The 14467-nt window shown below is 40.9% G+C and overlaps 1 protein-coding gene across 3 annotated transcripts in view; it reads right to left on the reverse strand.

Annotated features, from left to right (window-relative positions):
* LOC113158363 (calcium/calmodulin-dependent protein kinase type II subunit beta) overlaps positions 1-14467 on the reverse strand; it is a 31604-nt gene that overhangs the window by 14442 nt on the left and 2695 nt on the right. For 2 of the 3 annotated variants that reach the window (XM_026354247.1, XM_026354246.1), the window contains exons 3-11: positions 13210-13304; positions 10935-10994; positions 10060-10114; positions 9495-9560; positions 3890-3962; positions 2417-2519; positions 1315-1398; positions 1134-1228; positions 910-1032 (exon numbers count right to left, since the gene is read on the reverse strand). In XM_026354247.1, the coding sequence (XP_026210032.1) occupies positions 910-1032; positions 1134-1228; positions 1315-1398; positions 2417-2519; positions 3890-3962; positions 9495-9560; positions 10060-10114; positions 10935-10994; positions 13210-13304 (754 nt within the window). Of the gene's footprint in view, positions 1-909; positions 1033-1133; positions 1229-1314; positions 1399-2416; positions 2520-3889; positions 3963-9494; positions 9561-10059; positions 10115-10934; positions 10995-13209; positions 13305-14467 lie in introns of those variants that run through there. The other variant, XM_026354248.1, reaches the window with a different exon arrangement.

Consider the following 14467-nt stretch of genomic DNA (forward strand, 5'->3'; position numbering starts at 1 on the left):
AAAGTATTGTAAAATGGAAATACTTCAGTACAAATAGCTTAAAATTACACCTACAGTAAGAACAGCACTTGAGTAAATGTTTTCTTGATTAATGAAATAATTAAATTCAGAAAACAACAGAAAGATGTTTTGTTCTAAACTATGTTAAATTATCTCTAGTAGAGAAAAAGCAAGAAATGAAAAGATTAAAAATGTTATTTTTCAGTTTAACTTCAGTTTGAGTATAATACACAGTATTTCTTTTTTTGTTGTAAGTTTGTAATTAATAAGTTTATTGCAAGTTGTATTGTAAGTTATTAATTTAATGTATAACGTGTTGTGATCCTTGTAGAAGGTTTTATTTTCAATTAATAAAACTACTACACATGTAAAAATACGTTCAATACTGCAGTGTTACTAAATAAGTTTTGTTTTAGGTTTTTTGGGTATTTTTACGTTTGGGGAAGGACAGCAGGTGTTTTTTTAGCTCTTACCTGTGACTCCACCTAAGCTACAGAGATCTGGTAAAGACATGAAGACCTGCTGTAAATGCACGACACAAACAACCATCAACAAATGAACAAATCGTTCAAGATGAGCTGACCCAGTATCGGCAGATATCACAGATTGCATGTTTGGAAACAGATGGTGAGATTCTGGCAGCTTTGCACAGATGTTCACAAACGTGCTGTTAGAGGATTTAAAATTAAACGTGTTGGAAAATGACAGGGACATATATATATATATATATATATATATATATATATATATATATATATATATATATATATATACAGTAGCTTCCTGTCTGTAAGTCAACTGTTTTCTACAGGACACAAATTGAAATCCAAAAATATTTCAGAATCTGAAAATGTGGGTGTTGACGTGGTCTCGGGTGTTTGGACACACTTGATGTGCATGTGTACTTACGCAGACCCATGGGTGCTTAAGAGCCTCCTGGGCTGTGATTCTTTTGGCTGGGTTGATCGTCAGCATCTGGTTGATGAGATTTTTAGCCTCCGGAGTCACCGTGTCCCACTCTGGGGAAGGAAACTAAAGAGCATACACACCCCAAACATGAGCAACATATTTTCTGGTTTAAAGTGGGCGATGATGATGATGTTAATAATAATAGGCAGCAGAGGCTGGCTCACATCGTACGCTCCAGCTTTGATCTGCTGGTAGAGTTTGTGCTGGTCCTCGTCCCAGAACGGAGGGTACCCAACCAAAAGGATGTAGAGGATAACACCTACACACAAAAACACAGCCTTTGTATGAGTGAGGAGAAGGCGAGTGAGGAGGCGTCAGCGAGAAGTACACACACAAAGAGCTTACCACATGCCCAGATGTCTACAGGTTTACCGTATGCCTCCTTCCTCAGCACCTCTGGGGACAAGTAGCCGGGAGTTCCTGCAAAACCTGCACAAGCAAACAGAAGAAAACACGATTCAGAGTGCGAGTGAGTCAGTGTGCTTCATTGTGGTTTGAGAAACATTTACAGTACAATGTGCCTGATCAAAAACCTGCTGAGGTTTGATTGTGCACAATAATACTGTAAGTATTATTGAAATACTAAAACACTAAAAAGATCAAATATAGAACCATTTGAGATGCAGCCTTAGAATTAATTAATTAAATGCAGCTGAATATGGAGTCAGAGCTTTTAACTTGCTGCAGTTCCTGTATAATAGATCTTCATATTGGCTCTGGATCAAACTAAGCACTTGGAGCAACCTCAGCCAGACTGAACCATGAGCACAAATTACCATTAACAATCCAGCAGTGACCATTTTTGTCGAAACACACCAGGTGTTCTCACTTTAAGACGAATTATACCTCAGAATCACTTAAAGGACGTACATTGGTATTAAAAAAAGAGGATATAGAACCTAATAAATAATAATAAAGACAGTACCTCCAGTCAATCAGAATACAAACTGATGTTTAGGACAAATTCATTAATAATGTACATGTACATTAATAATGTTTGCTGCTGCACAATGAGGACTAACGGCTCAGTATTTACTCAAAAGATGCAAACGTAAAGACATCAGATAGAGTTTACACAGGAGAACATCCACCATCATCCTGCTCCATCACAAACACCAGCTCTTCAATCACTGCAAGACGTCTCTAGAGATCGTTGCTTGCTGCTAAAAAAACATTTAAGTGATGCAATATTTCTGTGGGTAGGTATCAAGTAACATAACTTCACAGAAACACATTTCCCTCAGCAGCTGGTGGAGACCAAAACAAGAGCTAAAACAGGGGGAACACTGGACATTGAGTCAAAGGCAGACATCAACAAATGGAGTTCTTAGCTAATTTCTTTATTCTCAGGTCACTTTGTTGTAGAGATTTTTGTTACAGACTTCCTGAAGGAATTAAACTAACCCTACGTCTACGTGGGCATGCTGTAAATGTGTGTGTAATGTACCAAACCAAGCCTGCTGGTCTCCTTGAACCTCGATAGCCAGTCCAAAGTCGGCCAGCTTCACTGCTGCGTTCTTGCACTTGCTGGCGAGCAGCAGGTTCTCTGGCTGCAGGCACAACACAAACACCATCACATCTGTAAAACACTCCTGTTCAGATCACTCTTACACACACTCTCACACACACTTTACACTAACACACTTCATTCCCCAAGACAGACACAGTGGAACTTATATTTGTAGTTTTTTGTGTCTCTTTGTGGCCATTGTGTTGTCTCTGATGGCTTTTTTACCCTCTTTGCAGACAATCAGTTTCTCTCTCATTGAGATATATCTTGTGGTCATGTGCATCTATGTAGTTGTATTTTATCTCTTTGTGGTCATTTTGTTTCCCCTTTGCGGTCAGTTCTTGTCTCTTTGTAGTTGTTTTAAATCTATTTGTGGTCAGAGAAAGAATAGAATGCACACACATTCATAGCAACACTCCTACACATCCTAATACAGGCACGATCAGAGGCTGAGACAGACAGATGGGATTTAAAAATATGTAGCGTATAAGCCGTTTTGGCCATTTGTTTACTTGAGGAGGACCAAACACAGCTTGTCTTTTTGCAACAGTTGTGCGTTTCCTGCTCAGATGCTGATGTAACAGCAATCTGCTGCAGACTGTAATACACACAGTATAAACCCAGTTAATGCTGAGAGTGATCGATTTGTGCCGCCAGCTAATAATGATTCCACCACAGAGGCACAGTAACAACTGCACGCTGTGCTCCAGCTGCAGAAGACTCATCATGTCACCTTCTGCTGGCTGATTTAAAAACTAAATTAAAGGAGACTTGATTTATGAACAGGAGATAGAACACACCTAAACTGGCTGGCCTGTGCATTCATTTATTAACATTTTAGTCATTTGGCAGACGCTTTTATCCAAAGTGACTTGCAAGTGATGTACAAAGTAGGCAGGCTAAGCATAAAGGGGTCTTGCCTAAGGACATCATGGCTCAGATAAGACAACTATACACCCATTTGTTAAAAACAGAATAGGGTGAAAGCTCATTTGGTGCTTCTTTGGTTTCATACCACGTGGGATTCTGAATTTGACGAAATACATTAGTTTACTTCACGTCTGCATGTAAAATATGATGCTGGGGCCAGAAGAGGATTAGATTAATGTTATAGTAAATTATAGAACGCACATTGTTAATTAACTCCGTCATAAAAACTGTAGTTGCCTAATAATCACAAGAGTAAATTAACACCAAGCTTCAGCCTTAAGCACAGACATTATTCTAAACTCATGCACGTATCACAGATCAGGCCCGTATCCATGCACAGACATGCAGGCTCAGCTCACTGCACTTACCAGCCTTCAGACATTTTAGTACAATGTCAGATGCAGACAAATACAACTTTAAATCCCTGCCACGCACAGATGCACAAACAGACACAGACACACGCCCCTGCAGGTGACTCACCTTGAGGTCTCTGTGTACCACCCCCATCTGATGACAGTGGAGCACGGCCTCCAGGATCTGCTGGATGCAATGACTGCATGCAAACAGCAGGGGGAGCAGGTTAGTCTGAACTCAATCAGCCCCCAGCATCCATGCAGAGGCGGCTACATCACAATGATCTCTCACACACAGACCGCAAGGAATGACCTCACTCGCTGCACCACAGCTGCACACACACACACACACACATAAAAGTGTGAGAGTGAACATGTCCGTGAACTACACAGGGTGGAGATTAGTTGGTCATTTTCCCAAACAGTCAAAAACATATTTCACACAAATCACTGAGTTTCCTGTGGTTTTGGTCAAATTATCGTTTCAGCTCCACCTTCTTCAGCGTTCAGCAGGCCTTTGGTTTCATGATTTTTCACTACCTATTAGAGTCAATCATCTTATTACCAACAGATTCTGCAGTAATATCCTCGTGCTGCTTTAAAGTGGAAAAGGGTAAATGTGGTATTCCACGTTTACCCTTTTGCCAAACTGTCCGGCCAGATGGGAGGTTTGTCTCCAGTGTCCCATATACTGTCTGTCAGACACACTGACAGACAGCTCAGAGCTAAGCACGATATAAAATCTACAGCTGATTCATTCTGTACATTTCTAAAAAACTTCATATTGTTCATATTGACGATCGTGATTGTGATTAAAAAGATTGTGATATCATATTTTATCCTGAAACAAACTAATTCATGTTATTACAACGACAACAACGTGCTCCGGTTCGGTGACCTCTGGCAGCCGCAGTAATGGGATACGAACAAATGATGGGTCAGAAAATGCACAAGACAGACATTTGATTCTTAACTTTAACCACATATTAACTGTTAGCACAACAATTAATAAGGAAGTTCTTTTTTTTTTTTTTATGGAAACTGTGATATCATTATACTAAATTTAGCCAAGACATTTTTTTTTTACTCATAACTAAACCGATGGTTCAATAATGCTAACAGGCTGTTTTCGGGATGAAGGTCTGGCACAGAGCATCAGGCTCAGTCTGATCTTTCAAGAGATGCTCAAGAGAATGTTTGTAATGAAAAATATTGTTATCAGATCTTATCTTATCAGAGGTTTCTAGAGACGCCTCTCATTACAGGTAACCACCTGCTGGTAATAAGTTAAAGTTAAGTTAGTCAACTATGAAACTAAAGGATTGTTGCACATTGAAGAAACATCTAAATAAAACTCAACTCATGAATTCCAAGGTATGAACCACATGCGTTAATCTGCTTTTGACTGTCTGATTGTCTCGTCTTTTTCCTTCTTTAGTGGAGCATGATTTTCTCTTTGTTTTCAAGAAATGGGAAACATTAGTCAGACAGTGTAGGAGTTTGCTGCAGCTCCGTGTGGGAAACGCTGTGTCTAACCTGCACATTTCTCTGTGTAATTTATTCAGGAACAGCAGCAACACCACTTTTAAAGAGAGGATTGAGCAGGTTTCCAAGAATCTGAAGTAGACACGTCTCTCTTACTCCACTGAACTCTACTCTTTCACTTTCATGCTTACTCCACTCACTCTCTCGGTTTTTGTCTTCTATGCTTTCTAAAAGAAAAATAAATTCTAGTTTAAAAGTCAGAAATTGTGCAACAAGAGTCCCAAAAGCAAAACCTGAAGACAAGCAGACTCACAGCAGGCAAAGGCAAGTCATCATTTTAGATCACAGCCAGAAACTAAACAGTTCCAGTAAAACAAGCAAGAGCAACTCTTGTACAACAGGTGAATGCAGCACGACACACACACCTTGAGGTCCCTGTGCACTATGTCATGTTGGTGGGTGTAAGACACACTGTCTAGAATCTGATGGATACAGTGACTGTGGAGACAAATCAACAGGGTGAGGAGCAGATAAAGGAAAAGACAGTATTACAGAGGAGGAGGAGAATTAAAGGGTCAGTTCATCAATATGCCAAAACATTTCATCTCTAATTTGCCATGTTGACGGTCCTGGTTTGGAGATTTCTGTGATTTCACAGCATTAGAACTTCCTGTGTACACAACGATCAGCCATAACATTAAAACTACCCGTCTAATGCTGCGCCATCAAAACAGCTCTGCCCCATCGAGGTTTAGACTCCACAAGACCTCTGAAAGTGTCCTCTGGTATCTGGCACCAAGTAGATCTTCTGTGAGAATCTGGCCCAGTCGACTAGACATCACAGTTTGGCCTTTTTCAAAGTCACTCAGGTCCTTACACTTCCCCATTTCTCCTGCTTCAACACATCAACTTCAAGAACTGAGTGTTCACTTGCTGCCACATACGTCCCACCCTCTGACAGGTGCCTTTGTAACAAGATAATCAGTATTATTTACTAGACTTGTCAGTGGTTTCAGAGTTGTAGCTGTAAATCGAGGCACAAAAGCTTGAGATGCTAAAAGAAAAGAAAAGTTCTGCTTTCAACTAGTGGAACTAATGGATCGTTTCTATCATCATGCAAACTCCAGTAGAGGGCGGGTCACTGTGACCAGAACCAGTTCTCTTGTTACACAGTTTTCCCATGTTCTAGTTGAGTGGGTTGCTTCAGCTTCTTGGAGAAGTTGCCACAGGTGCTTCTGTGGATTTAGGGCTCTGTGGGGGTAGAACCACGTGCTGCTGGCCTCCATCTTCTTTTAGGAGTCTGACTCTACGGTATGTTTGTGTTTGTTGTGATGCTGCAGAATTAATTTGGGACCATTCAGATCAATTGGCTGAATTGATGCCAAACAACACAATGAAAAGACTAAAGGTCTTGTTGCTTAGAGCTACATACGAACAAAAGCAAGTTAAGATGTTCAGAGGAACAAGAAGGAAGTCCAGTTGCCAGGACTCAACTTCCAGATAAGATGCTCACAATGACAATACTAACATGGAGGCATCACAGTCAGCATTTGTGCCATCTTAGTGTATTGTGTGACATGCTAACCGCTGGTCGAACAGCTGCAGGTATTTGGTCATAAATGTAACACCTGATGTTGAAAATCAATCCATTCAATAATTGATGCTAATAGGAAACAATTTTTAGGAGACAGGACAAAGTCATTTCTGTCCTTCACCGCTCTGAGACCCACAACCTAAATGTTGTAATTCAGGGTTAAGGCAGAGTTGCAATAAATCATTATGTATAAACCTGGACCACTTAAAACCGAAACCATCCACATGGCTGGACGCTGTTAGAGACCAAGAAGAAAATATGTTTTTGCATAATTTGGTGTAACAGGGTGGACGGAGAAGGGAGGGATGGAGCCGTTCTGTGTGCAGATGGAGTACAGAGAGGAAACTGTCAGCGAGATACAGTTGGACAGTAATCGAGCCATGCTAATCACACACCCACACACAAACACATAGAGTGACACACACAGCCGTAATTTATTCAAAGAGAACAAGGGAGAGTGATGGCAGATGAGAAGAAAGAACAGGGGGAGTAAAGCTGGAGAATAGAGAGGAGACAGCACATTCAGATGATCATCAGGGCTCCATTGTGGTTGAACATGAAGTGGATATTCCGTCTGAATACAAATAACTGTTTTGGTAGCTCTCATTTAGATCCAATGTTGGAGACGGTTTCTGATTTCAGATCTGACTCCAACTTGGTAAAATACCCAGATCTGCTGAGACTCTGCAGCCAAATCGCTTACTGAATCATTCTGTGTTTAGTCTCACTGAAGCTCAGTCTCCAACACTGCCAACAAAAATAAGACATATAGAAATGTAAAGCACAGCATAAAGTGCGAGTCAGAACAAGTCAACAAGTCATCAACTCTTGTGACACAAAATGATCCTCACACAGAAAAAACATGCAGCCATGTCATTTGTGCTGTTTTGCATCTCTTTGCTGTCATTTTGTGTGTTTGTGGCTGTTTCGTGCCTTATTTTGGTCACTTTAGTCACTCAATAATCCATCTGTGGCTGGAGGTGTGCCAAAACAGGAGGAATAAATACTCTGCAACTGCTTCTGATCCTTTTTTCTCCCCTGACACTGTTACATCCAGTGTGTATATGGTTAAAAATCTCTGCAGCAAACACCTGAGAGGAGGCTGCAAACACCCCTCAGCTGGGGACTCACGCTCACGTAACCTGCTGCATTTTCTCAAACTGCTATTGTAAGAATCGCATCCGAGTAACTGGATGTGGATGATAACAGCTGAGCTCCCTTAAAGCAGCTTCAGTTTCACTTCTACGGTCGCAGAAATTCGTTTTTTTAGTGAGATTTAGCAAGTGGATACACCTCCACAGAGATAGTTTGGCTCTTTGTTCATGCTGAGGTTAAGCAGTGTCTGAATCATGTCCAGACCTTCCTGCTACTAAAGATTCACTGCTTCACTGCTCTATTGGTGAAGATGTCAAAGTTGTTTAATTTAGGAAAACACAGAAGCACCTGATCTGTGTAATATCCTAATATAGTTTTAAAAGGATCATACATAACAGTGTGCTTGCAAAGATACAGACATTTTAAGTATAATATTTTTGTTATATTGTAATGAAAAACGGAGCCTTTAGGTTTTCCAGAGGACATCTCTCCTCAAACACCCAACTCTCCAGATATAACCCTAATACTGTACAATGAGCATTTAGCATGACAATGGGACTGTGAGGTCCAACTGTATTTCACAACGTCTAATTTATTTTTTCTAATCTGTAAAATACAAATAAACATCAGTTTGCAGACCCAAAGGCAATAACTCAAAAGTAAAAGGTAAAACTACAGCAAGTGACTCAATACAATTTTCTGTGCCTGCATAGATTTGCATAGTTTTGCATAGTTGTCATTGAAAAATCTGCCAAAACAGGCTTAAACTAGCACGACAGAGGCATGGATTGATAATCCTGTACATGCACCGAATGCTTAATGTTACTGAACGTGGTGTTTTTTACCTCTTGCTGCTTGGACCACATCACGTTTTCATTTATCATTATGTACACCGCTTTATCGTACGTTTAAAATGGTGTGAGTGACCAAGCATTGAAGGAACAATACTATTTGTGTTTTTAGGATTTTGCTGTAAATGTATTTAGTTCTTTTCCACTACTGCACAAATCAGAGCCTGACGTCTGTTAAAAGTATAAAATATAAAAAAGGGTTTTCTTAGTTCTAAGAACACAGCGATGGGAGCAGGACTACAAGATAAAGATGTTTAAAATCACCTGGAAAAATAAGTATCTTCCCCTTTTTGCTGCATCTTATTCTACTGCCTCTGTCCCCTTCTTTTCTGCGCTCTCTCGCCTCCACAAACCGCCTCTACAGTCAAATTGATTTAAGTCTACCTCCTGGGGGGGTTACAGTGTGGGCGTGTGTATGTTTCCATCTGTCTGTTTAAAAAAAAAAAAAAAAAAAAAAAAAAAAACTCTGGGGGAAAGTTCTCAACCTTGATTTGCTATTCAGCTCACGGAAAGGTCTGCAGTGGTATTATCAATCACAACTAGAGCCTCTAACGCCACAAACGGTGTCAAAAATGTGTCTCTGTGTGAGCACTAATGAGAGGAGCCAAACTCTCGGGCTGCTGAGGGGACTGCGGAGGCTGGAGGACTCACACATGGAGGGGATGAAGAAGACGACAACGAGAGAGATGACATTCATGTGCATTTACCTGGCATCTGCTTCACTGTAGTACTCTCTGGCCACAATATCCTCAAACAGCTCCCCTCCTGTCACCCTGACAAATGTAAAGATGGAGGTTAAAAATGAAACTGTACATGTTCTCACTGAGGCAGTGCGCACACACACACACACACACACAGGAGGGGGATGTCCTCATTAGGGGGAAACCCCGGCTGCAGGATTCGCTCCGATTGGGTTGCCATGGAGACTGGCTCCAGTGCGGGGGAGTGTGGATGTATCTCAATGTGTGTGTGCACTAAAGTGGGAGCCGCAAGGAGGAAGGGAGGGAGGAGGTGGGGTTGCACTGTTATGTAATGGGGGAAACTGCCGCGCAAGCCAGGATGGAGGAGATGAAGAAGTGAAGGGATGAAGATAATGCAGATGTAAAAAAAGGGATAAAATGGAGATGAAGGGAAGAGAGAGGCGACAGAAAGAAGGGAAGGAGTGGAAAACGAGGCACCAGCAGAGATGGAGTGAGAGAGAGAGAAAGGAGGAGGGAGAGCAGCGCAGTGCGAAGAAGGAGAGGCAGAGAGGGAGAAAAGGAAGCAACTCACAGGTCAAAGAGGAGGTAGTGGAAGCCTTCCTCTGAGATACTGTCATGGAGACGGACTAGAGGAAGGCGAAGAGGAAACGAACGAAAATAGACATAATGCATTAATCTTAAGTTAATCTTAAAGGGCAAAAAGCACCAATAGAAGAATCAGTATGGCTGAATATGATCAAAAACATTTAGAAAGTGGCCATATACTGTATATTTAATACCATTAATGAGTAAAGAAACAAATGCACATTAGATTCCATTTTGGAGAAACCTACTAAATTAAAGGGTTTGTTTTGGATCTAAATCATTTATTTTATCTCTGCACCAACATTTCTGGTTATTAAGCTCATGTAAAACTCTGTGGAGCTTAAATAAAGCTTAAATCTGCTGTCTCCACTTTTCCTCAGCATTAAGATGAAAATCAAATGTTCCATCCTGAGAGTCAACCACTTACATTTGCTATTAAGTCACTTTTGCTGGCATCATTCCTCAAAGAGCAGGTTCACATACATTTTACTTGTAATTATTCCTCCTGTTTCCGGCCATTGAGAGACCACAGCTCCTGTTCTGCACAAACGTGTGTATGTATTTAATAATCTTCACCACTTTGTTTCCCTGCTGAGCTGCATTGGAGCTTAAAATGCAGCAACTCTGGAAGATATCCACCTACTGTGACCAAGTTAGATGGTTGAAACCTTTTATTCTCTTTAGGTTAACCTTTTAGTACATTTCTGCACAAAGGGAAAACTCAGGAAAGAAAAACACTTTAGGATAATATGGTCACTTTAAGTCACTAAGTAAAATAAAATTCTGTGGGATTGAATGTTTGGCTGCACAGCATGAGCACAACACACAAAAACAAAAGCATCAATACAAAAAAAGTCTTACCAATGTTGGGATGCTTAAGCAATCTGCAGATCCGAGCTTCTCTCTCCAGTTTCTGATGATCTGCAAGAAAGTCAAACAGATTTTTACAATTATATCAGAAATTAATGAAAAAAAAAACACATCACAGTGAAGAATGTTATTTTAGTTTGTACAGTGTCAAGTAGTGGCAAATGTTCTCAAGGTGATAGACAAGGAATTGAGAGACACATACAGTCTGACTTTCCTACAGCTAGTCACAGACAGACAGATGTGAGCAGCCCGGGGGTGACATTTGTCCCATATTAAAGGAAATAGAGGTGGTAAGGAAAGGACATGAGAAAAAGAACTGAGGTGACAGGAAAGGAAAGTACATATGAGGGAAGCTGGGGAAATGATAAGAGGAGACAAGCAAGAAAAATAAGGGAGAAATGAAGGCAGAAGAAGAAAGAAACAAGAGGACCAGAGAGGTAACAGCAGGAGAGAAGACGAGGAAAGAAAAGAAGGGGGGGAGGAAAAGAAGTGGTGAGGAAACAAGAAGGAAACAAAGTAGAAAAGGTAGAAGAAAAACTGAAGAAAGGAGAGTAAATAAAAGTAAAGAAGGAAGCAAGAGAATAGCAGCACAAAATGAGAAAGGACAAGACAAGGGAGGAAATAAGAAGCAAAGAGGTGGAGGGAGGGATGGAGGAAACCAGACGGAGAAAAAAGAAGAGTCCAATGAGAGGAGAGGAATCAAGGGATGAGGAGACATAATAGGAGAGACATGAAAAAGAAAAGGAAACAAGAAGGCATTCAGCTGAGCCAAGGATCCATCCTGCTTTTTATCTGACTGCACTGTAAAAACTGACCTGTATCATGTATCGTGGCCTCAAAGCTCCACTAAAAACAGTATGAACACGCTTGTTTAACAAAGACGTGTGAGGCTGATGCTTACATGATTATTTCTTTGCTGTAATTACACAATTGTTGCTATTTTTAGATCATCTCAAGTCTTTTTTAAAAATGTTTTACCACTATTATCATCAGGAAAAAAAGACCTGTACATCAAACACAGGATGCTGCTTCATCAGTTCAGCTGACACCGACATAATGTAGAAAATGCTACAAATAGCACTTTAAAAGGGGACGCTGCATATTCTGTCACAACCCATCTGTAGTGGAGTGTGAAAGCTGAGCACAAACTGCTTATTTCCTCCTCCAAGTCTGCTCCGTGTTACAATTTGTTCAGGAAAATGTGGATTTTTCATGCTCGGATCTTTTCCTCCTGCCACGGATTCGACAGTGCGTCTGAGTGAAACCGTCATCTGCCTCTCTCAGAGGAACAGACGTAGAGTCTTCACACGCTGGAATCAAACAAGCGCTAAAATATGCTAACGTGAGCGATCAGATCAGACATACACAATGATAAAAACCTCCATGATGCCTCTGCTACTGACGATCAAAACACACTTACAGTGGCTTTAGAGGGTATTCAGACGTGTTCATCGCAAAGTTAATCACATTTGTCAATGTATTAAAAGTCAAAAACGGTAACATTGAGTATTGTGCAGGAGTTACAGCTTCAGGGCCAAGTCCCTGCAAACCTCTCGCTCTTCCTGACAGGTCCTTGATGGGAAGTGTCTGAACTGTCATCTTCAGGTCTCTCCACAGCTGTTTAAGTCTGGGTTTTGGCTGGGTCCCATACACTCTGGAGCAGGTCTTCTTTATGGCCTTCTCTGTATTTGGCTGCATCCATTCTACGCTCATCTCTCTCTTCTGTTCAGAAGACCCCCGCATCATGACACTTCCAACACCATACTTTGCCGTAGGGGTGATTTGTCCTCCTGCCAGGTTCTTCCATCTCTAGAGAACCTCTGAAGCTCCATTAGACTGACTATGGACTCTCTGAAGAGTCCTGGTGGTTCAGACAGGCCACCGTGCTCCTGTGATTGCTCAGACCTTTAGAAATGGTTTTATCGTCTTGTCCTGATCTGTCACTCACCACAAACAGTTACTGTGGAGGTCTACAGAGAGTTCCTTGGTATCTGTGACTCAGTTTATGTCCAGACGTACAGTGTGGATTGTGAAACCTTGGTCTGTACCTTTTTAAACTTTGTCCGATCAATTCAGGTCCTCAGGTGGAGTATAACAAAAACTACAACAGGCTGCACCTGAACAGTTCGAGTCACAGTGACAGGTCTGATCAATTGTTGCACAGACAAAAAACATGTTTTCCCCTTTGTCATTAACAGATGCTGAGCCAAACCACCAAACAGCCAAGTTACAGACTATTAACTAACATCTCTTGACTTTATCTCACCTCTGGCTGAGAGCTTTTTGGTGTTGATGATTTTGGCGGCGTACTCTTGGCCTGTGCAGAGTTTGACACAGCGACGCACCACTGAAAAGGCCCCCCTGGGAAACAAAGACAGAAGACAGGGTGTAAGGCTGTAAGCTTTGTCAGCATCAGAAGAGACAGCTGAGCCATCAGACTGACCTCAACTCCTCTCTGCCTTTAAACCGCCCTGATCTCAGTGACTCAGTCAGAAGTTTGTTCTCAATGGTTTCCTACAGGGATGATTCCTAAACATAACTACAACCAGCTACACACTTTCACTGGTCACAAATTTGATAATTGCACCACTGTAGATCATCCAGTTGTAGTAGGTACTAAAGTACTGCAAGTACAATTTGAGGCACTCGTATTTGAGTATTTTAATTTTAATCATTTTAACTGCTGCTGCTTTTACTCCATTACGTTAGAGCAATATATTAATTGATGCTCTGCAGCACTATAAAGTTTTGGCATCAGTCTGCCTCGTGTATTCGCATAAGGACATTTTATACCACATTTTTAGGATCTTCACCAAGTCTCTAAATTCACGTCATCATTCCCTATAAACCCAGTTTTAACTAACACAGGAAGCTAGCAGAAAATGGATCAGACATCCATTGATTGTTATGGGGTGACACTCAGTAAAATACCAAAGTCAGAAAGTCAAAAGATAGACTTTAATTGGGTTGTTGCTATGGTGACAATGAGAACAACGCACCTCAATTTAAGAAAACAGATGCAAATAGTCAAAACAAGCAAATTTAGACAAAACACTGCAAATAGCACAGGCACCAACACGTTTATTAATAATTAATATATCTGGTTTCCAATTGTAAACATTTCTTCTTTTTCCGTGTTATTTTGGTTACAGTTCATTTAGCTCTCAGGGCTTCCACAGTTTAGAGCACTAAACACCTAATGTGTAAACACCTCAAAGTTGGACCAAGTTTAATTTTCTTATTCCTCCTTTTTTACGATTTATATAATAAATATGAAACAGAACCAGTCTACAGGATTCTCTGCTTCAGCTCTAGAGTCATTTCAGAGATGTGAGTGGCGTCAAATGATGAGAAATAAAGGAATAACAGCTGCGTTTCTAGGATAAGCCGTATGTGCTGGAGTTTTTGGGACCACATTTGCTCAACAAACCCAACAGAGACAATCAGAAATAACCACCTCTGTCATTTCAGAGCTAATTTTATCTCACCTCAGTATTGTTACGCAATGAAGCACTCACTCCCCT

This window comes from Anabas testudineus, chromosome 12 (genome assembly GCF_900324465.2).
Source record: "Anabas testudineus chromosome 12, fAnaTes1.2, whole genome shotgun sequence".
In the NCBI taxonomy this organism is placed as follows: Eukaryota; Metazoa; Chordata; class Actinopteri; order Anabantiformes; family Anabantidae; genus Anabas; species Anabas testudineus.